We start from the raw sequence: 22,831 nt of genomic DNA, 5'->3' as shown, positions 1-22,831 counted from the left end.
CAGGCTGTCAGACTGAAAGCAAACAGAACTGGCAGCGGAACAGGGGCTCTGATGGGGCTCAGTTTTCTCCTGTGTTCGTCCTAGGCTCAGATCCCCCAGTCCAGCCCAGCAACCCCTGCTCCTGTATGGCCTTGTGCTGGGAAGATCCAGCATTGAAGTTCTGGCCTTCAGGGTATTTTTCTGGGAATTTCATTTGCAGACAGGTATTTATGTGATAAATTTCAATATTTCAATACTTTTTGAAATACAGGGGGAACTAGAGAAGAGTTAAAAATTACTGTAGGACTCAATAACAGAGCTCCTATAAGCAGCAATCTTTTGCCAATTTTCTTCTCCAGAAGGACACCAATGGTTATACTTTAACCCAGCTTCTCATTTCTTTCTCCTACACAATAAAAAGCCACTTTTACAGATTCTCCTCTTTTATCTTTGGCCAGCTCAGCCGTTACCTGCCCACAGACCTGCTTGGAGTGCAAGAATTTATAAAACACGTCGGGGTTCTCAGGCGGCGGCAGCGGTGCATGCAAATCATCCCAACACCATTACCCTCTGTTCAAACACCGAGCTGGCTCCAATTTGTTCTGCTTCTAACTTTCTTCCCCTCCTTAATAATCTTTCTAGGAGCACAGAGCAGCAGCAATTCTCCTTCCCTCTGCGCAGGGGAGCTGCAGGAGCATCCTGGCTGAGCCTGTGCACTCAGCCACTGGCTGCGCTTCGCAGAGCCGGGGTCTCATTAGCGATTGCCCGCTCCTCCTGCAATTTCCCTGCTAATTAGGGCGTCCACCCGCTGCAGGGGGAGCCCTGCGGGCCCCTCCGAGGCTCTGTGCCCGCTGGCAGCGCAGCGCGGAGCAGCAGTGGGCTCTGGCGGCGGCTGCGCGCCCTGCAGGCAGCGCACGGTGTCCTTGTCCCTCCCCACCCCGGCCCCTTCTGTGTCCCCTGTCCCCAGCCCCTGAGTTGGGATGGGCTCAATTTGGGCCCCCCTGGGGCGAGGCTGCAGGGAGAGGTGGTGAAGGCTGCTCCAGGAGGGATGTGAGGAGTTGGGATCCCGAGCGAGCCAGCCCGAAGCGGACCCCATGGGAACGGGAGGCTCGGGCAGGTGGCGTGTGGCCGTCCCTTGCCAGTCTCCTTCTGCTTTTAGGGGGAAGGTGGGCACGTGGAAGGGCAGAGCCCCCCGATGGCTGCCCAGCTCCCATGGGGTGCGAGGGGAATCGCCTCCTTCTCCCAGGAAAGGTCCCCAGGAGCAGCCATGCATTTCTTTGCCCTGTCCTTGCAGCCGTGCTGCATGCACAATGCCCAGGGTTTGGAGCCAGCGTCCCACCTTGAGGTGTGCCCCATCTCTGTGGCCTCCCTGTCCTCAGGCATTTTCCCCCACAGCAGAGCAGAGAGAACAAGTCCTGCTCCCCCCTGGATAAGATGAAGCCCCGAGCATCCTAACGAGGCCGAATCTGGGGACCTCTTTAGCTGTGTTCATTATGAGCTCTCCTTTGATTGATGTTATTTCTAAACTCCTCTCTTCTGATGTCATTTTTCACTCTGATGGGACATTTTCTTTTCCATTTTAATTTCCTCTTCCTTATGAGAAAAACGACTCATGTGTCTGACCCCGGGCTTTTACCTGCCTCCCTCCCACCACGCCGGAGCGGGGCAGACCCCTCCTGCGGGCTGTGCATGACCGCAGGTGCCTACAGCCAGGGAGCTGGGGAAAACCAGCTCCTGAGCTCTTTCCTGGTGATCTGGTGAAACTGGACCTGCTGGCTGGTTTCTGCACGTCAGAAACATGCTGGGCTGGTGGCTGCCCGGAGGAGGCTTTATCCTGGGGCGAGATACCTGGGCAGGAATTAACGAGATGATATCCAGCACCTCGTGACAGCCTCCGTGCACCACGTACAGCGTGTGGCCCGCAGCCACCGCCACCCCAGCCCCAAACAGCAAATATTTGGAAGCTGCCGTGGAGTCTGAATGAACGTGGTCAGGCTGGGCTCTGCCACGTGCTGTGGGTGAAGTTCTGGGGGGTCGGGGTCCCCCCGGGGTCCCCATGGCTGTTTGCTGAGCCTGGAGAGCTCAGAGGGGGAAGCTGTGGAGGAGCTGGGTTTTTGCACCAGTAAATGGCGTTGGTGCCTGCTTTGGGCACCTCCAGCATTGTGCAGTAACTGAACGCAGCCGGTGCTGTTTGTGGGCTCTGAATGGAAGGCTGTAGGGCAGCCAGGCTCCCAGGGGAGAAGGCTGGAGCCTGGAGACACAAAGCAGGCTGCGGAGGTTTCGGAGCACCTGCAAGCTGGGAACCTGCCTGCGTGTGGACAGGAAGGAAAAGTGGGAGGAAAACTTCCATTGTTAGCACCAATTCTTATTTCACTGGCGGTGCTCCCGGCACGTCTCGGCTCATCCCCCCATTTTCTTCCCTGTTTTTGTTTGCGTTCCTTTGCTTGCCTTCCTCCAAGGCACGGCCAGCGCGGTTTGCAGCCCAGCAATGCTTTGGCAGCGTCCTGCAGCCCCACCTCTGCTGATGTCCCCACGGGCCAGGGTCACGGCAGGGGCTTGTTCCTGAGGCCATGGAGGTCCTGAAGCCCCCAGCAGGAAGCTGCCCCCTCCCTGCCGCCCACCCAAAGCCACGTGGGGGCCGCGGGACGTCCGCTCCTCCCGTGCCCGAGAGCATCCCTGTGGCAGAGCCCGTGGCTTTGCCTCCTTTAGCCGAGGAGGAAGCCACTGCACAAAGAAGGGAAATGACCCGGCGAAGGTCACCTGCAGCTGGGGCCGAGCCCAGGACCAGCATCGTGAGGTCCCGGTGCCACGGCTGAGCTGTGCCAGAGCGGGACGGGTGTGGGTTTTGTGTGTGAGTGGCACTGAGTGTCACCGAGTGCCCAGGGGAAAACGGAGCAGGGTTGAACTCAGAAGCCACAGGCTGAAAAACGCAGCATGGGCACATCGCCCTTGGAACCAACTGCAAAAGGCAGTGTGAGGACTGGGGGTGGCAGGCTGGATTTGGAAAAAAATAAAACAAATCAGGGAAAGCCAGAAACCTGATGGCGTGGGGAAGAAGCTTTTAGGGTGATGCAAGAGCAGAAGACCGTCATCACCTCTGGTCCTTGCAAGGAGCTTCCTGAAGCTCGCGGGTGGGTTTGGCTGGCTGTAACGCACCGCGTGCTTTGCAGGTGACCGCAGCGGTGGTCCCTGCAGGCTGGGAGCAAAGCACATCCCCACACCTCGCCGTGCTGCCCCCCGAGCCCCCACCCCACCAGCATTGTGCCGACCCGGGCCTCCCTTTTCCTGTAGGTGGGGTTTCCATAGGAAGCACGGCTGGTCCACCTCCCGCCGCCGGACACCGCTCTCGGGCGGCGGTGGTGGCAGTCCCTCTGCTCCCTGCCGCGGCGTCCCAGCCCGCGATGCTCCGCCGCCCGTCCCGGGGTGATGGCAGGGCAGGGGGCAGCCTCCGGACCTCCGCGCTCTTCTTGCTCCTTCCCAGCTGGTGAGTGGCGTTCGGCAACGGGAGAAGATGCGGCGGCTTCGTGTGTGCCCTGAGGTCCGTTTGGGGATGTGGAGGCAGCCGGGGAAGCCCACGGCTGCCGGCCGGAGCGGCGGGGCCGTGGGCATCGTCAGCGGGCTGCTGCTGCTGGGTCGCTCCGCTCTGCAGCTCCCGGCCTTCTGGTGGTACCTCTTCCTCTCCGCCGATGCTCAGGAGGTGGCCACGTTCACGGTGCAATACCGGCTGTACGAAGAGGTGCCGGAGGGCACGGTGATAGGGACATTGGCCGAGCACTTCAAGTGGGGTGAGAGCGGTGAAATGGAAGAAAGCTTCCGTCTGCTGCAGAGCCCAGGGGGGTTCCCGCTGCGCGTGGGGACTGCGGATGGTGAGCTGAGCACGGCCGGGCGGGTGGACAGGGAGCAGCTGTGCCGGCACGGCGATCCCTGCTGGGTCTCCTTTGATGTGCTGGCCGCCCGGCAGCTGGCTCTGATCCACGTGGAGGTCCAAGTGCTGGACATCAACGACAACGCGCCCCGCTTCCCCACGCCTGAGCTGGAGCTGGAGATGTCGGAGAGCGCATCGCTGCGGACGCGCATCCCGCTGGACCGAGCCCTGGATGCTGATGCTGGCCCCAACGCACGCTGCTCCTACACGCTGTCCCCCAGCGAGCACTTCGCTCTGGATGTCGTCTCCAGCTCCGATGGCACAAAGCACGCTGAGCTCGTCGTGGTTAAAGAGGTGGACCGGGAGCTGCACTCCTCCTTCGACCTCGTGCTGACGGCTGCTGACCATGGGGAGCCACCACAGTCAGGTACAGCTTTAATTAAAGTCATCGTCCTCGACTCCAACGATAACAGCCCTGTGTTTGCAGAGAGCTCTTTGGCGGTTGAGGTTCGGGAGGATGCTCCGCCCGGGACCCTCCTGGTGACGGTCACGGCCACCGACCCCGACCAGGGTCCCAACGGGGAGATCGAGTACAGCCTCAGCAAGCACGCGCCCCCGGAGGTGCTGAGCGCCTTCGGCATCGACGCCCGCACGGGCAGCGTGGTCCTGAAGCGCCCGCTGGACTACGAGGAGACCCACGCCTACGAGCTGGACGTGCAGGCCAGGGACCTGGGCGCCAACCCCATCCCGGCACACTGCAAGATCCTGGTCCAAGTGCTGGACGTCAACGACAACGCGCCCGACGTCCACGTCACCTGGGCGGCGCAGGCGCCCGTGCTCTCGGAAGCTGTCCCCAAAGACAGCTTCGTGGCCCTGGTGACGGCCAGCGACCCCGACTCGGGGAACAACGGGCGGGTGCACTGCTCCCTGAGCCCCGGGGACGAGCACTTCAGGCTGAAGAGGACCAACAGCCACAGCTACCTGCTGATGACCAGCGCGGCGCTGGACAGGGAGCTGCGCGCCGAGTACAACCTGACGCTGGTGGCGCGGGACCAGGGCGAGCGCTCCTTGGCCGTGCTGAAGCACCTCACCATCTGCATCAGCGACGTCAACGACAACGCCCCCTCCTTCGAGAGGGCCGCCTACGAGAGCACCGTGGAGGAGAACGGCGAAGTGCCAACCTCCTTGCTCACCATCCACGCCACCGACCCCGACCTGGGTTTCAATGGGAAGATCACCTACAGCATCCGGGACGCCTCGGTTTCGGGTCTGGTCTCCATCGACCCCACCACGGGGGAGGTTTTTGCCCTCCAAGCTTTTGATTACGAGCAGATGAGCAGCCTGGAGTTCCTGGTGACCGCAGAGGATGGCGGCCACCCCAGGCTGGCCTCCAACGTCTCTGTCCGGCTGGCTGTGCTTGACCAGAACGACAACGCGCCCGTTGTCACCGAGCCAGCGCTGGTGGGTGGCGTGGCCACGCTGTCCTTCCTGATCGGCACCGAGACGGGGTGTGTCTGGGTGACCCCCGGGAATGGGAGCACCCTGGGGACAGCGGTGGCCAATGCCACGCCGGTGTCGTGCTCCGACACTCCCCTCCTCTTCACCGTGGTGGCCAGGGATGGAGACTCCGGTCCCAACGGGGCTCTGAGGTTTGACCTCGTGGGTGGGGACGGTGCTGGGCTCTTCATGCTGGATCCGCTCTCAGGGCAGCTCTTCCTCAACGCCACCAACGCCACCAGCCTCGCTGGCACCCAGTGGGACCTGGCCATCAGGGTGAGCGACGGCGGGGACGAGCCCCTGCACACCCAGGCACAGGTGCGGCTGCTCTTCCGACGCCACGGGGCTTTCTCCAAAATCTCCGCCTGGGAGCCGGGGCGGCTGAGCCCGCCCGTGGTGGCTGTCATCTGCTTGGCCGCTCTCTTGGGCGGCTGCCTCCTCCTTTTGGCTTTAACCCTGTCCCTGCGCAGCAAGGAGAAGAAGGACGGCATGGCCTACAACTGCAGAGAGGCGGAGGACGCCCGCAGGCAGCAGCAGCTGAAGAAGCCGCCCCGGCAGATCCAGAAGGCCGACATCCACCTGGTCCCGGCGCTGCGGGGCCGGCCCCGGGGCGCTGAGCCCCTCCAGCCCTGCCCAGAGGGCTCCCCGCAGCCTCCCCTCCACCTCACCCCCACTCTCTACAGGACCCTGAGAAACCAGAGGACCTCGAAGGACTCGGATGAGGAGCAGGGGATGTTCAACCTCGCCGTCATGCAGCGCCGGCCCTGCCAGCCCCACAGACCCAAAAATGCACCCGTGAGCCCCCCGGACGTCCCGCCGCGTGGTGAAGGCTCGGAGAAGCCACTGCTGGGAGAGTCCCCGCTGTCCCCACCCCAGCCAGCGGGCACCCCGCCGCAGGGACCGGGGCAGCCCCCTCCCCACCAGCACATCCTCAGGAGCCTGGTCCGGCTCTCGCTGGTGGCCCTGGCAGAGCAGAGCCCCAACGGGGAGTTCGCCATGGAGTCGGCCCCGGTGCAGGTAGGAGATGCTCCACGTCTTGCTGGAGGTGTGGAGACCCCCAGAATCTTGCCTAACCCTAGGGGTGGGCTGGGAAAGTGCAGGAGATGGTGGGGGGTCTCCAGGTGCCCACCAGGATGTGCAGGGAGCTGGGGTGGAGGGCACCGGGCATGGGGAGGAGGGGACAGCCCCATGGGCCAGGGGCAGGGGCACAAGGGAAGCTCGGGGCTAGGTGAGCTGCTCGGTGCCTTGTTTTCCCCCGCTTGGGGATGCCGAACCATCTGCAGGAGGAGGAAACGCTATAAAAAGGTGGCGCGGTTCAGAGGGGACATCCTGGCAGGAAGCAGCTTGAGCGGTGTTCGCGGGGCTCAACAGGCTTTTCCTGCCTTACAGCAAATCTCTCAGCTGCTGTCTCTGCTGCACCAGGGCCAGTTCCAGCCCAAAACAAACCACAGGGGAAACAAGTACACGGCCAAAAACGGCAGCAGGTAAGGTCTGCTCTCAGCCCCAGCACCGGCTCGCCCCGCTTTCATTGACCCGAGATGGACAAGGAGCAGGGCAGGGAGGCAGCTCCTGCCTCGGGAGGTGGCTGTGCTCCTCTGCTCCCACCCCCATGCTGATGTGGGTACCAGCTCCCTCCTGGGGATGCTCTGGGGCACCTTTGGCAGCTCCTTCCACACCCACATGAGCTCCTCCTTGGCCACAAACCATCTGCCCGTCCTTGCTGGAGGAACACCGGTGTGTAGAAGCACAATGGAAAGGTGCAATGGTGTTGCTCTTTGTGTGTGAAAGCTCCTGAGAATGCCAAAATTTTTCACTGCCTCACCACATCCCCCTGTCCTCTCCTGCCCAGGCCAGGGGCAGACTCAGCTTTCTCCACCTTTCTTGTTATCAGCTCCATCTGGAGGGTGAGGGACGGAGACCTGCCCTGGGCTGTGATGCTCCCTGCCCCGTCCTGCACATGGGCAGCTGCTCCGAATTCATGGGGAAGGGCCAGCAGCTCCCCGTTAGCTCGGGATCCCCCTGCAGAAGGATAGAAACCCTCCTGGGCAAGAAATGTCAAAAAAAAGCCCCATGTGTAGCCCAGCACCTAGCTGGAGCCCAATTTTCAGGGGCTCTGTGGCACCCCTGATCTCTATGCTTTTGCTCACATGCTTAAAAAGAAACACACCTCAGACTAAAATGATTGCAAAGTGGCATTTCAGAAAGCTGCCAGCTTTGGCTGACCCAGCTGGGGGGCCACCTGCAGCTGGACGGGGTGCGTGGAGCTGTTGGGTGACGGGCAGCAGGAGAACAGTGCCCACACCCCACCTCGGGGTCGCTTCATGGGGTATTGACACCACAGCCTCCAAAACAGCAGGCAAGGCAGAAGCAAAAGCCTGACTTGAGCGTTTTGGGACCCTTGCAGGGCTGCGGGGCTGGATGCTGACTGCCTGAGCACGAAGGACAGCGGGCACGGCGAGAGCGAGGCCGAGGACCGCGATTCGGAGAGCGGCTTCGACCTCTCGGTGCCGCAGCTGGTGGGAGAGGAGCTGGAGACCCTCCTGGAGCCGCAGGCAGGTGAGGTGGCCTCATTGTGTTCAGTGTGAGCTGGGGGCACGCTGGGGCTGGCGGGATGTCCCCAGGGAACACGCCAACCCCGCATAGATGGCAGCAGCTGGCATGTGGCATTTTTTGCTGTGCGCAATCTCTGCATCCACGCTGACCCAAGAGCCTCTGTGTTATGGTCCTCTGGTCCATGCAGAGTGAGAAAGGAGAAGAGCTGTGCTTCCCGAGCCCTTTGGGACCACCTAGACGCCCTGAGCCCCATCAGGCACCTCTTTCCTGTCAGCCCGAATGGCTCTGGTCTCATCTGTTACCATCCCGGTTATTTTCTACATTCTCACTGCTTTGTTTTGTCATTTGTTGAGATGCAGTGAGCAGAATTGAGCGCAGTGGTTAGGATTCACCTGCACTGGTGGTTCAAGGTGTCTTCTGGTTTGGTCTTCATTCCCTTCCTGCCCAAGCTCCTGCTGAACTGCTCACCCCAAATCCCTCCTCTGCATGGGGGGAGCCAGCAGTACACAAGGAGCCATTCCCCGTGCCAGCTATCCAACAGTGGGGGGCACAGAAACCCCACCAGCCTTTTTTTTGCTCATGTCACTGGGTGCTTGGGCCTTCAGCAACTCCTCTTTGCCCTCTTTGGGGTATTTCAGTGGGATCGGCACCACCACCAGCCACTGGTCCGCATCAGTTACGACTGGTGAGAAGCGCAGGTCTCAGACTTTCTGTTGGGACTCCACTAATGACCTCTCTTTATGGGGAAGATTTATTCCTGCTCTTGCTTCCTAGCTTTTAGCTCGCATTAGTCCCTCTCACAGCCTGGCTGGTAATTCAGGTTAATGCAGAGCACAGCTCAGGACCTCTGCGAGCCTGCCTGGTGCTCTTCTGCAAGCTCAGGTGTCCCCTGTCAGCCAGGACTCCTCACCGACCTCCTTCAAATACAGCAAGAAATTTGGAGGAAATTTGGAAAACACAATCTTGCAAATGCCATGCCAGTTCTTGCCCGTGTAACAGGAATTCAGCTACCTGCTTATATGGAATAATTTCCGTGAACCTGCCCAGACTAGGCCCACCTTTATGAGCCCAGAACCTCATGTCACCATTTCTACCTCCTGTTCCTCCGGTACTGCCTTCATTTGAAGCGGTAGTTAACGAACATCAGCTAATAAGCCAGGCAATTTCATATCTGAGTTCCTCTAGCACTCTGAGGTGGATACCATCTGGGCCTGACATCGTCTGCATGTTCCTTTTATTGATTTGTTCTAAATCTCTTCCACTGGCATTTCCATTTGAAAGAGTTTGTCTGACTCACGTCCTGCAGCAGAGATTTCTTTGTGGAGCCTCCGTGCTCCTCCGCAGCAAGCGTAGGCATGAAGAATTCATCGAGGTTTGCTGCTGTGGCCTCACCTTCCCTGGTCCTTTCATAGCTTTTGGTCCTTTCATTCGAGCTCTCCAAGTGCACTGATTAGCAAAAAGGTTATTAGCTGCCTTTGGTGCTCTTCAGGACTGTTTATGGCCTGCCATGTTATGGTTTTATGCTCAGCTTATAGCACTGGTTTATGTACTCTCCACGCCACCTGCGAGCAGGCTTTTAGCACCCAGTGAAGTAAACCAGGGAGCAACTGCAATAAATTCTGCTCTACCTCCAGCCACGGGCACCTCTGTGCTGCTGTGCAGAGGGAGCTGCTTGCTGCCTTCCTGCCCTTTTGTTCCAGCGAGGAGCAGAAGAAGTGGGGCTGGGTGAGACAAGAGCCGTCAGCCTCCTTGGCTCTGAAGGGCAGCAGCGCAGGGCAGGCAGGCACAGGGGGCCCAGCTCCAGCCCACGGCTCTGCTGAGCCCCAGAAAGGGGCTCAGATCTGTCCCCATCCAGCCCTAAAAGCAGGTAGCACCCTGCGCCCCAACAATCTGAGCTATGGCCATGCGGAGCCGTACAGGGACATTTCCCATTCTTCTTGGATTTGATAAAGTATTGCCAAAATACTCCAATTCTGCAGTAAACAGGACTGGTGCAGGCTGAGGCTATGCCAGCATAGCTTCCTGCCCACACGGCAGTGCTGGACGTGATAAAAGAGGCCGAGCTGCTTCGGTGTTGAAAAATAATCTTAACCGTGAGCCCAAACCTTCCCAAAAAGGCAACGGAGTGCAGACGACGGAGCTGCTGGACTCCTTCCTTCTTCCCCACCACTGTAAACAGAGAAATGGACTTGCATCCTGAAGGAGGGAGGAAGGAAGCATTGCTTGTGCTCAAAGTATCGTAGCAGCTGGCTGAGGCTGTCTGGGCCTTTGTGTTACTCACAGCGGGGGGAGAGCTGCACGAGCGGTCGGGCCCCGCCGGCTCTTTGGGTGTTTGCACTGCGAGCACCGAGCTGCCGGCTCGGCTCGGAGCTGCTGTCAGCACCTCTCCCCTAGCAGCGAAACAGAGCACTCCGTGGCTGGAAAAAGATACATCTTTATTGATTATAAAACAACACACCATTAAAATAAGGCAAGGAGGAGTTATCGGTCAAATTAAACATACCTAATTACAAGATTTCATGGCCACAGGGGCTGGGGCCATCAGCCAACACTCTCAGCTCTCCCTGCTGTGAGCACGCTGCTGTGTGCCCCGCTCCTGAGCCGCTGCTCAGTGGCTTTGGTGGCTTTTCACAGACTGCAGAGGACAGAACTGTGCTGTTTTAAAGCAAACACACGGGGCTGCAGCGTGCTTGGGAGATCTCTTAAGGAACAGTCGCTGCGACTGAGAGGAAATACTGAGATCGCAGAAAGAAGGCTTGAAAGTTAACCAAGATGTAAGAATTTTGGGGCTTCCACTGAAACAAAATTTAAGTGTTACATCTACCTTTCTCTCCGTATCAGGTTTTCACTCCCAGCCCCCCCTCGCCCCAAGCACCCTGAGGCACAATCCTGTTTCAGAGAAAAAGGGTAACTACATGGAGGAAAGAGACTTGTCTTGCTGGCTGACCAGCCACAGACGAGGACCACACGTCCCCGGCTCTGTCTGGTTATCGATTACCTTCCAGAAACAGCAGAAGTGCAGGAGAACGGGGACCCTGCTTTCTGAGGTCACCTTATAGTCATTGTGCAGCTCTCACTGACATAACGACACCAAGCCTTGTCCTCTGACTGGGACTGTCGGGGTATCCAGTGCTGTGTTAGCAGACACCAGTTGTTTCCCTGCTCTCTGAGTATTTCACAAACCTGCCTGTCGCTTCGCCCCTTCCACAGGTTTGTTAGCTTTGGGGATGAATCAGTGTGGGGCTGGACAGCAGCTCCCATGTACCACGTCAGAGCCTGTTTATCAACTGCAAAGCTCTACCTTGAAAACAAGAATCCCCACTTCCTTTCCTGTCGTCTGATGGGGAAGCTATTCCAGGCTCACTCTGCTACGGGGTCCTTCCTTTAATTTGCAGTATATGTTTATTCACGGACACTTTTAATCATTTCTTCTTTTGCCAACGCTATTTTAAGCATAGCGATTTCCTTTGTTGGTGCTTATCTCATCAAAATAATAGCAGGTTGCAGTCAAATCCCCCGTGAGCGTTTGCTTCCTCAGGCTAAGCAACCCTACCACTTGGGGTGTCCATCTTGTAAGCTCAGACTTGCTCTTGGTTTCATCTCAACAGTTTTTCTCCGCACTTCTGTCATTTCAGATCCTCTTTCCCAGGGATGGATAATCAGATTTGTATGTAATTCTCCTAATCAGGTCTTGCCAGACCTAATAACAATACTGCAGATATGTCCTTATGCCAACAGGGAATATCTTGACCAACACATTGTATCATTTCATTTGCCCATTTCAGGGCAGAATCACATTACTGGTACATTAATGAGCCTGCAGCCCACGCCCACACCAGGCTCCCACTGCTCCTCATCTGTTTCCAATTGATGAACAAATACGTTATAGCTCAATTTTTTGTTACTAGTCCTCAACCACCCAGCTGTGCGTTTGATAATTCAGAATTTCATTCCAGTTCTGTTATTAGTTTTCACACTAACCCACTTCTTTTCGGTCTCAATCTGACTGCTTAGCAGCAAATTCCCACTCTTGAGTGACCGGTAAGGGAAGTCCACTAGTGACCATTTTTTTGTTTGACACTTCCCCCTTGAAAGCTTTCCGTTGCTGTTGTCTCCCCTTTAGCTAGTCCCGAACCTTCACTTTCTTTGGCTTTGCTAACAATTTAGTGAAGTGCCACTTGAAACCGCAACAAATGGGAACTCAGAGGGATCCTAATGGTTCTTATATTTAAAAGCAAAACAAACACAGTTGTTTTAAAACAATTCTAGTTTGCTTGGTTTTTAAGCTGCTGGTTTGAGTGATGCTGCTGGTAGCCTATCCCTAGATTTGCTTACAATCAGTCCTGTAACATCGGATCTCAGGAAGTCTCCTCATTTCTCGTTTTTTTTCTCCTTTGATCTCCTCTGCCACACGTCTCACCAACAGTTCTTGTTTTCACTCCCTCCAGAGCTGGCCCTCAAGAGGCTGACGGCTGCTGACCCAGCATGGGTGGCACGGCTCTCCCTGCCGCTCGCCGGCAGCTACAAGGACAATGTCTTCTCCCCTGACTCTCTGCATTCACCTCAGGACGAGGAAGCTGCGAGGCAGGAGAAACCACGGACCTTTGAGACCTTTGGCAAAGGGGCTGGGGCTGACTCAAACGCCGCTGGGACAAGACTGGCCAGCACTTTCCTTTCAGAAATGAGCACCCTCTTTGAAATGATTCTGTCCCAGAAGGTCCAAGTCCACAACGAAACAGGCTCAGGGCTTCTGCGGCAGCTGTCAGCACGTGGGAAGAGCCTTGGACTGGATGACAGCGCTCCCGTTCTGTAGGCAGCTTGGTGGCTGTGACAAGGAGACAAGAGTCAAACACAGCGCTCTGTATTTGGGTGCACACGCGTGTTTTAAGCAGCTCATAGTGCCATCCATGCCTAGACTGATCATGACAGGCACATTTCTTCCTTTGCCTCACCCCGTCAAAATTTCTCCACGACTGACTTCACCTTGTGTAGCTCCCTTCTCCCTGCCTGTTCCTGCCTTCCTAGCCCTCCTCCCTTCCCACCCTCCCCTTTCACTTTACAATCACACTCACACAACAGCAGGAGGGCCCTCTCCTCCCAGGGCAGGCAGATTGAGAGAGGGGGCTTTGTCAGATTACACCGGAGAACAACGCAGATTCATCCACGTGATTACAGACAGTGCACCACGGAGCACAAAGTAGCACAGCCATGGACTTTGCAGCATGCTGCAGAATTGGGCTCTAGGATCTCAGTTCTTATTTAAATAAAATTGTTTTTTTTTCTTACACTACCATCTCTGCAACAAAGTCCAGTTTAGCTGACACAGTGCTGTGGCTGCAGGAAGCCTGAAATGGCAGCTCAGAAAGGGGAGTTCTGCCTGTTGCCTCCCACCAATGCTTTCAGCTTCTGTAGTTCTACCACTGTGAATTTGGCATTGTAAAATGCCTCAAGAGCGCTACGTCTGCTTTGGCATCTCTCCTGTGGCTGCACTAGGTGACCACACTTCCTTTCTCCCTGCTCTCTCTTGAGGCCACTGGATTTTGGAGCACAGTCCTTGCCCAGGAGCAGACAACAGATGGCTGGAGTCTGTCAAAGGTAAACTGGGAAAAGGGAAGCGTGAAAACAGTTTTGAAATATTCAGGCACAGGCTTCACCCATCTTACACGCAGATCAAAATGAAAACCTGTATGTGAGCAGTAAGACTTTTTTGGGTTAATAGGATGTGTAGAAACACTACGACATAGATGTTAGTAACAGAGGAAGACGTACACACAGGTGTTGTTAACTGGGGATTTGCTCTCAGAATGGAAAGACAACAGGGGCATGAGCACTGGGAGTGGATCTGCAGGCTTATGCAACAGTGCATGGGTGGCACACGGGTATGGGAGGAGGAGAAGTTTTAGGAGAATGAAAACCATGGGTAAGCACAGCTGGGTCATGCGCACACAGGACTCTTTTCTCTGTACTGGCTTTTGCCTTCCAACTAAGACACAAAGCACAGATCAAACCTGGGGCATGCTGGCAAAGCGGTTACACAGGTGAGTGCAGAGTCACGCTGTGGGAGTGAGGGTAGAGCCATCACCTCCATTGCTAACAGCACACAGCACCGCTGCTTCCTACAAAAGGTGCTGAGAAGGGGCTGCCAGCCTCCCCTCCACCACAGCGCAGGGCCAGCAGTGCCTTACACACACTGCTTTCTTTCCCTCAGCATCTTTACGTTAAAAATACGGCACTGAGCTCTCCACAGGTACTGCAGTTCACACAACACAGGTTTCTCCAAAGCTAATTTGCTGACCGTGGGGCTGTTGCATCAGGTGCCTTTGGGTAGTACTTTTAGCTCTCATCTTCACTGCTAAGTTGAAAAAGAACGGGCAGCACTACCCAGCAGATATGAGCTGGAGCATCACAAGAGCATCCTACCCATGCACCTGCAGGTTACCATGCCCTGCTTTTACCACGCACATACACAAGCTACAGCAGCAGAGAATCATACACATAATTTAAAGAAAAGTAAATTAATAAGTTTTCTTTTTTTTTTTCTTCTTTGTTTTTTTCTTGCTCTTGGGACTGAATAGCAAGAGCAACATAGTAAGATTTCCCAGGTGGACTTCTTAATACCCCAAATACCCACTGTTGTATTTGGATTTTCCCTGAAGTGCTTTACAGATGACCCCATCTCTGGCAATAAATTACACTGATGGGTTTACCCCAGCGTGCTTGCACAGCCACAATGCTAATAGAAATGTCTTGCTGTTTTGTTTCACAAACAAAACAGGCTCTTGCACCAAAACAATGACAGTGAGCCAAATTCTAACTGAGATGCAGCTGTGCAAGCTATGAGGGTGGCGTATCTGTGACTGTGAGGAGATGCAGCCCTACAGGACTCCTCTGCATCTTGGGAATGCACACAGAGGACAAACACGGCACAGCCTTGCGTATTCCTCTGGTGCATTACTTTGATGTGCCTCTCAAAGGACAATCTTTACACAAAAATACATTAAGGTAAGCAGATTTAAAAGGAGACAAATTCCTCTCTGGGTTCGATTTCCTGATTCTGCAAACTGCTTTCAACTCCCCCCATCCCTTACCCCCATCCTGTCCTGACCACTGCGTAAGCATGCTGTGGATTATCACAGAATAGGAAATCCACCCGAGGAATTTCCTGCTAATTGTATCCTGCTTGATAAAGGAAATGGTCTAAGAAAGTTTGGTCTGGGCAGAAAGACCAGACTAGAAGAACAATCTGAGCTATCAGATGCACTGAGCTCTCGCCGTGCCCCTCCCTTGCTGAATGGAGACCACAGCAAGTTCAGGATGGGGCTGTTGCCTTTGTTTTCCAGAGGCTGATCTACACAAAGCACCAGAGCCACACAGCTACAGGAAGCTGGACAGTTTGTACAGATGCCCTTGAACCAGTTTAAGCTTGTGTGGACAAATGTCTTTTTCCGGATTCAGCTGCCCCAGCGGAAGAAATTATCATACCAGCTGCTTGCCTCTGCCTGCCTGACAGTGGCTACTGCCCGCTGGGAGCATCCCTTATCCACTTTGGTAGAAATGAGCTGACGTGCTTAGCAAACATGTATGATATACATTTTGAAGCAAACCTTGCTCATTGTGACTCAAAGGGGTGTCCCCATGGGAGCAGCTCAGTGCCAGAGCTGAAGGAATAATAACTGGGGAATGAAGGGCGCTGACAAAGGCGTGGAATGGCTGAAGACAGCGTTATTTTCACCAGCACAGGTGGATCCATCAGTTGCATCCCACAAAAACCTGTGCCCTAATAACAAGAATTCAGTCTCTTCCTTCCACCGCTTTGACGAGGTCTGAAAGCAGATTGAACTGCTACAATGTCTGTGTGGAGAGAAGCCCAGATTGTGCTGGTAGCGTAGCCTTGAACTGAGATCAAATTGCCTCAGAGATTGCAGACCCACAACAGAGTTAGTTGCCAGCATCACCATATGGTGGCTTGTAAACCTCACTCAGACACCATGTGAAAGATGTGCAAGGCTACTGGAATTATAGCCCCAAATTGTACCCACTGTGGCATCTTTGGAGTCACAGGAGCTCCATATGGAAGTGCAGGAGCATCAGAAACGTTCTTGTGTTGGTAGGTAGAGGGCCAAGCTATGTGGTGGCACAGGAAATATCACAAGGTCTGTTTTGAAAACACCTATATTTAGAAACGGCTCCTATTCCATTAACAGAAAGTGCTCTCGACTCATTACTGCCCTGCGCCCAGTCCCACACAGACTGAGCACGTCCCCCTTCCCTTCCGCCTCCTCGTTTCACTTACCAACTGCTCTAGCAGCAGCAGCGGGTCTCCAAGCACTACAGCTCCAGCGGAGTCACCTTGTTTCCCAGGGCATGGCTCCACTCTGCACTGCTGAACGTCATCATGTGGAGTCTGTCTGCGCTCCAGGAGTGGGGCAGGGCAAGGGCAGATTGTCTGGGCTGGGAGCTGGGGAGACCTGCAGGCATGTGCTCCATAGCCCAGAAACAGGGGCTGGAGGCAGAGGCTCGGATACCACAAGGGAACGGATGCTTTCTTTGCACATCTGCAAGTGCATTAAAAGAAGATATTAATGACGCATCAGATTATGGGAACAGCTTCTCCACTTGAGTGGAAATAGCTGGTAAGAAGTGAAAACAACCGAGAAAGGCACGTTCTCCCTCCCCTTTAGTAAAAAAGGACTTGTTTTTGCCATGGTCCCGTGCCACCCTTTCTCTGGCAATAGGGGCCCCACTTTTAAGGGGGCACTGCATGATGCAGTCCAACAAACCCTCTTCACCTGCTGCCCACGGTACCTTTCATCTCCTCTTGTATCACTCGCAGCCTCTCCTGAGCGCTCCTGTTCCCCGCAGCAGCTGACTGTCGGTAGTGTCTCATCGCTTCTGCCAGGCTCTGTTGCACCCCAAGGCCCTTCTCATAGCAAACGCCCACGTGATACCTGCTTTGGGCATCCTAGCCACAGGAAACAGCACAGTGATCAGCCCCGCGTGACGGAGAAGTGACGACAGCACACAAAAGGAGAACAGACAGTCCTTAACACCATCTTCAACATTTACTCCTCTATCTTTGGTCCCTCAGACTGTATCTTCAGTAATTCAGTCCCTTCCCTTGACGAGCACATCGTCAAGCAGAATTTCTTACCAGATACCTCCAACTGCACTCCTCCCTGTCCCTTTCCAATTAAAGTCACCCATTTCCCTTCAACGTCCAGGTCTGCGTCACCGGAACAAAGGAACAGCTGTCACCATGGAGCATCCAGATTGCCTCAGGGGTCAGAGCTAAGAGGACTCGCTGCACCCACATCCTGATCACACCCAGACTGTGAGCACACCCTGCGGACTGCCCTGCCACAGTTCACGCAGATGTCTTGTAAAAACATAACAAATGCCAGAGGTGCTTGCTGCCAAGGTTGGAAGATTCCCCTTGGCAGCCCCGCAGTCCATCAGGCCTGCGACACAACAGTGTGCCAGTGTCTTGTTCAGCCCCACACAATCGTGTTCCAGAAGTAATCTTAAGCAGCAGAAGATAAGTCAAGCAACTAAGCATTACAGAAAAAACATCTGAACTACTCAGACATATGCAATGGCTGAGAATGAACCAGAAATTCGAGATGTCGCTGCAGATGGGTCAGCAGTCAAATCCAAACCCAGGATATGTTTGCGCGTCAGCTGTGCACTTTAGTTTTTAGATCCAATGGGAGGAAAAGGGTCTCACAGAGAGCAAACAAACAAGATGACAGTCCTGAAGACACTGAAAAGACCACACGGGCTAGTGGTCACACAGACCTTTTCCAGTGAAACAGACAGAAACATTACTTGAATAGCCTGACTGCCAGAAAAGTGTTCTAAATAGGGCTTTGGAAAAAAAAAAAAAGTAGCAAGTTTTAATAAAGCCATGAGAAAGGAACATATTGCGAGTGTTGCTGTCTGAGATCTAGCTGGTGGAGGAAAGCAAAGAACTCAACGAGTGGGTGCTTTGCGGAATGTTGCAAGTCTCAGTTTATGACAGCAATAAACATCTTTAGGGATGAGATAAACATGCTGAAGGATTGACACTTCAGATGTGACAAGACACAGGATTAAATAAGTATGAAGTATTCCAACAGTGGTCTCTCACATGATGAACACCTCAAAGACCGCCGCCAAGAGAGAAGAATCCCAAATTAGCATGGCAGATATGACTGTAATACACTTTGAAATCTGAAGGTCTGACTCAGTTCTCCAAGAACACTCTTTATGTTTTTTATGTTCTGTGGTTGCTCCCATAAAATAAGGGAGGATGAAATGGAGAGTGGTAACCAAAATAAGACACAGTTCTCTGAAGCACTGCTGTGTTTGGAAGAATGCTTGTCAGAGCTACCCCCGTGGCTCCAGAACAGAGCAACAACCTGAGAAACAGTGAACCCATGATTTTTTGTGTTTGTTTTCTTTTTTCTTTTTTTTTTTTTTTTTAAGAGTTGTAGATGTAGTTGTAATGTCATTCAGAGGGACAGAACTTATTGTAAGGAATTAAAGAAGATCCTACAATGCTATGAGTGGCCAGCACAATCACAGGTGAAACAGTGTTAACAACTACAAAGGAGTGCATACGGAAAGAAATTTGAGAGTCACTGTGACAGTTTCTGAAACCACCAAGACATCGGTCAGTGGCAGGCAAATAGGAAAACAATATTAGAAGGAAATACAGAATTAAGCAGAAGATCTCATTATGTAAGATCCCTGGAATGCTTCCATCCTGAGTCCAGTTTTAGTCCAAAGCATTTTACAATGGACGAAAACTAGAAAAATACAGAGGACTGACAAGACAAATGTAACAGTTTAACTACAAGGAGAGACAAAATAAACTACTGCTCTGCAGTTTGCAAAAGAAATGACTCAGAGAGGACATACTGAAGGGTGACAGAATCAGAAGTACTTGCCAGAAGAAGAGGGAAGTTATTCATTATTTTCCATTACATAAAAGTTGTGTGAACTCAAGATAAAATGAAAGAGTTCTTCAGAAAAAAAATAGCTCTTACAATCAAGTGCAAGCTGAAAATGAGTGAACAATGTCATGGTGCTGTAAAGAACGCAAAAACCAGGCTGCAAGACATGTGATGTTATAGGTCTACTCCTCTAAGTGCTGGTAAGGCCTCAGGAGTAGCATTATGCTAAGACTGTGGCACTGTCCTTCAAAAAAAAAAGCGTGGGTCACTTGGAGAAAATTCAAGAGAGAGCAAGGGGATCCAGACAACAGACAGAAAACAGAAACAACAGATGACTGAATGCAAGTTCAGATATTTAAGTACATAAAAGATCCCTGCAAAGAAACAGAAATAGTCTGTTCATCCCCTCTATAGAAGGCAAGAAATAATGGGCTTATTTTGAAGAATAGATTCAAGATAGAGACAAAAAGTTCTCCCAGTGACACAGCAGTGAAAGAGCTTGATTGGGGGAGGTATAAAGGCTCCATAACAGAAAGCTTTAAAACTATGCTAAATGAGTATTTGTCAGAAAAAGCATAAGCACTGGTCCTAAGAATTGCTCTAACCCAATACAGCTTTTCTATGATTATATTTTGTAGGGTCTGTGTCCCTGGGCCTGTTTCCTCCTCAGGGTGTGCTGGGGCTTTCCACTCTGTCCTTTCAGGCAGCACAGTGCCATCCTGACACTCTCACCTTCAAGAAGCCCTGAGATCTGCCACCTGCAACAAACCCAAATTCAGAACAATCACAGCTTACAAGGAGGTTACTTACACCGTTCTTTGCTGCTAGCAACAGGTACTTCAGACCTCTCTTCTCCTTAGGTTGTAGCCCCCTCAGGTAGAACACTCCAAGATAAGCCTGTGCCTGCAGCAAAACCACATGATAGAAATCAGCCAGGATTTTCCACCTTAATTACTCCCGTTCTTTTACTGATTTTGCAAGTTGTCCAAACGCCAGTAAAAGCTCTGCTGCTGGAGCAGAACATAATCTCTGGCAACTCATCAGGGACACCTGCAAGACTGGTGTGCACAGTACCCTACTTGCTGCAGAACCTGTTGGGAGAACGGAGGCTGTCCTAAGAAACTTAGTCCGACACGTTAAACATGAAAAATCCTATTTGATCTACAAAACTCCACTATACACCCAGTAATACAACCACATTAGCATTACAAGACCCAGAGTCTTGTTTTAAACTGCACTGCTGAAGTCAGAGCCAGAGAATGGCTCCTACTTGTGAGCTGTCTGTAAGACACAGCAGATGTACTTCCTGGAACAGCGTGCTACAAGAGATACACTCAGTGCCAGAATGGCTTGCATTCTTAACACAAGATGGCACATGCCTAAACGCATCCCCTAAAGAGTGGGAAAGGAGGGCAGGGTACACAGATCTATGCGGATGAATCATCTCGAAAATTCAGATACAGTACAGGATTTGTTCCTACTCAAAGTGTCTCATGGAAGTTCCTCCACCAAAGCAACCTGTACTTTTGCATTGGGAGGCAGTGAAATATAGTTTTTCAACTGCAGGTCAGTTTTTCTAAGCTGATGGTCTAATCTAGGTGTTGGAGAGAACGGTTACAGACATGTTTGGCTCCAGCTTCAAAGCTGAGGGAATTCAAAAGCGGGCACCTGAATGACACATCCTAGAACTTTCTAGTCAGGTTCATGTTTGCTGAGTGGGATGACTGGGGCAAAATAGGAAGCCTTAAACTTTAGGAACAAAAGATACTTTGGAAAGCCACTTCCACTGTGAATGCGAGTGAGAGAGAGATCTGGAGAAATCATCCTACTGATGTTTGCATCACTCTTTACCCAGAGGAGACAAAGAGGTGTGAATTGCTTTTAGTGATGCAAAAAAGTATGTCAAAACATGATGTATGATCCAAATATGTATGTTGTGGCAACCTGTGATAATAGAGGATACACTTTGCCTTCTCAGAATCTGAAATGTACTTTGGTGTGGACCCCTATATTTTGCATGCAGCTACTTCTGTTCTCTGAGCTCTGGCACATCCCATCCATGCTGCAGATTCTTGAGGCATGGAACATGAAAGGCTGCCACTGCTGGATGAAACAAAGCAGACCCAAGGACATCTGGCACAGAAGAAGGGACAACTTGACAGGTTTCCTAAGAACTGGTACTTCTCAGCTCTCTCTTTCTTTGTAAAGTAAGAAAGAGCCTTGTGTAGTGGCTAGCAGTTATGGCTGCATCCTATCCTCAAGCAAGAAAGCCAAGAGGGGAATTTCTACCACAGATGTGTGACAGGGCCTGGAGCTTGCACATTACCAACAAGCAAAATGTCCCATAAGCACATGGAAGGGGTGCTAAGAGAGCCACGTTAAAAAGCTCAACAGCAAAACAGACAACCAGCACGACTGACACAATGGGCACCTAGTTGCCTTCCGTGTGCAGGCAGGACTGTCCCCCATACACTGGCAGTGGTATCAATACGCAGGAAGAATTTTGCTTTTAGTCCCAAAGATGCTGCTTTCTACGACGTCTTGTGGTTCAAATCCTTTAGACAGGGTTCTCTGATGGTTCTCTCCTATGAAAATGTTTGTTCAGCTTTTATAATCATTCCCACGTGGTGGACACTAACCTCTGTAAGCCCAGCCACTGCTGCTTGCTCCAAGAAAGACACTGCCTTCTGAAGCCTGTGCCATTCATTTTCAGGACTGTGGCACAAGAGGCATCTAGCGTAGCGGTACTGTGCCATGGGGTGACAGCTGCTGGCTGCACGGTAGTAATAGAAAGTTGCCTGGAAACAGAGAAACACTTGTGTGAATCAGGTAATACATGCCCTCAAACATGACATGACTCCCTTCTGGCCAGGACAAGCTTAACCTCTCTGTCCAGACCTATCATAAGCTGCACATGCTTACCCTGGCAGCCCTCCCACACTTCCCTGCTGAAGAACATGAGGTCGTTCAAGTGAGACAGTGGACTACCAGTGTACGAGAGCCCTCTAACCACCTCTGCCTTCTCTAGTCAAAACTCTGAGTTTTGAAGGGGATGGCACTGGGCCAACAATACCAAAGCTTATGTTGTGCCAGTGGGGATCTGCACAATTACTCCAAACAGGCAGTCTTTGCAGATCTTTTCAGCTACAGGATGCTGACTACGGCCAGCATGCACTAGGTGGCAGGCTGTAGTCGAGGTATGCAAACTGGATGGCTTGTGATGTAAAGTCCTCGGCTGTGCAGTGGTGTTTTAAATACAGTAACATGACAGGTTTCTCATGGGTACTCTCCCAGCTGCCTAGTGGTACAGCCTGTGTACCTGCGACAAGACCTCAGAAGCAATGACAAAGGGGATTTCAGGAGCAAATCTCTGCGGGGACCTATAACACCGAAGCCAGTGCTGCAAACCTGCAGTTTATATTATTTCCAGCAATTTCCAGCAAGACTTCATAGATTGTCACACCCATACAAAAGGAGAAATGTGCCTGTGCACCCCATGAAGACCATTCTCTGGGTCTGTGCCACACACATACGACTTTACAAGTTGTGGATACCTTTTCCAAGTCTTTTTCTGTGCCTCTGCCATGCTCATAACACAGACCCACGTTGAACTGGGCTTTGCTGTAGCCTCGATCTGCTGCCAGTTTGAAGCAGGTATAAGCTATCTGGTAGTGGCCTGCTCTCATACTTTCAATCCCTGCAAAGAAAACAATGTAAAAACAGAGGAAAAGGACAGAATGCAGCCTCAAATGCAGCAACCTCCCACAGAGCTACAGGGCTACCCCTAGCCCACGCTAAGTGGCCCAGTCCACTCCTAGCTGGCTCACCAGCTCTCATCCCCCACAACCAAAGCTTCCATAGGAAAAACAGCAACACTGCATTTTAGGAATTATTCAGGTCTTGCTGCAAAAAGGGATCATCAGCTAGCACAATGTATGGTTCATGCAGAAACAGCTTGCTTTTTTAGTGCTGCTACTAATGGTGTATGTAGGGCAGGGAGTTT

General features: G+C 52.8%; 2 protein-coding genes across 2 annotated transcripts in view; one reads left to right on the top strand and one right to left on the bottom strand.

Moving 5' to 3' along the window:
* Positions 1–3,175: 3,175 nt before the first annotated feature.
* On the top strand, positions 3,176–12,707 carry PCDH12 (protocadherin 12). Its single transcript, XM_072023386.1, has 4 exons — positions 3,176–6,358; positions 6,731–6,825; positions 7,746–7,897; positions 12,343–12,707. The coding sequence occupies exons 1-4, from the start codon at positions 3,491–3,493 to the stop codon at positions 12,705–12,707; spliced, it is 3,480 nt and encodes a 1,159-aa protein (XP_071879487.1). The 5' UTR covers positions 3,176–3,490.
* DELE1 (DAP3 binding cell death enhancer 1) overlaps positions 10,313–22,831 on the bottom strand; it is a 22,592-nt gene continuing 10,073 nt past the window's right edge. The window contains exons 7-12 of the mRNA XM_027468329.3: positions 22,383–22,525; positions 21,468–21,626; positions 19,639–19,731; positions 16,700–16,856; positions 16,188–16,449; positions 10,313–12,719 (exon numbers count right to left, since the gene is read on the bottom strand). Of these exons, the coding sequence (XP_027324130.3) occupies positions 16,223–16,449; positions 16,700–16,856; positions 19,639–19,731; positions 21,468–21,626; positions 22,383–22,525 (779 nt within the window). The 3' untranslated portion in view covers positions 10,313–12,719; positions 16,188–16,222. The remainder of the gene's footprint in view (positions 12,720–16,187; positions 16,450–16,699; positions 16,857–19,638; positions 19,732–21,467; positions 21,627–22,382; positions 22,526–22,831) is intronic.

This window comes from Anas platyrhynchos, chromosome 14 (genome assembly GCF_047663525.1).
Source record: "Anas platyrhynchos isolate ZD024472 breed Pekin duck chromosome 14, IASCAAS_PekinDuck_T2T, whole genome shotgun sequence".
NCBI lineage: Eukaryota > Metazoa > Chordata > Aves > Anseriformes > Anatidae > Anas > Anas platyrhynchos.
The sequence above is the reverse complement of the archived record's forward strand: the minus strand, read 5'-3'. Positions and strand labels throughout refer to the sequence as shown.

Bases quoted from the DNA above. Each gene is read 5' to 3' on its own strand.
- PCDH12 (XM_072023386.1), top strand. From the start codon at position 3,491: ATGCGGCGGCTTCGTGTGTGCCCTGAGGTCCGTTTGGGGATGTGGAGG. The intron at 6,359-6,730 runs GTAGGAGATGCT...CCTGCCTTACAG, and splicing joins TGGAGTCGGCCCCGGTGCAG to CAAATCTCTCAGCTGCTGTC. The intron at 7,898-12,342 runs GTGAGGTGGCCT...CACTCCCTCCAG, and splicing joins CCTCCTGGAGCCGCAGGCAG to AGCTGGCCCTCAAGAGGCTG.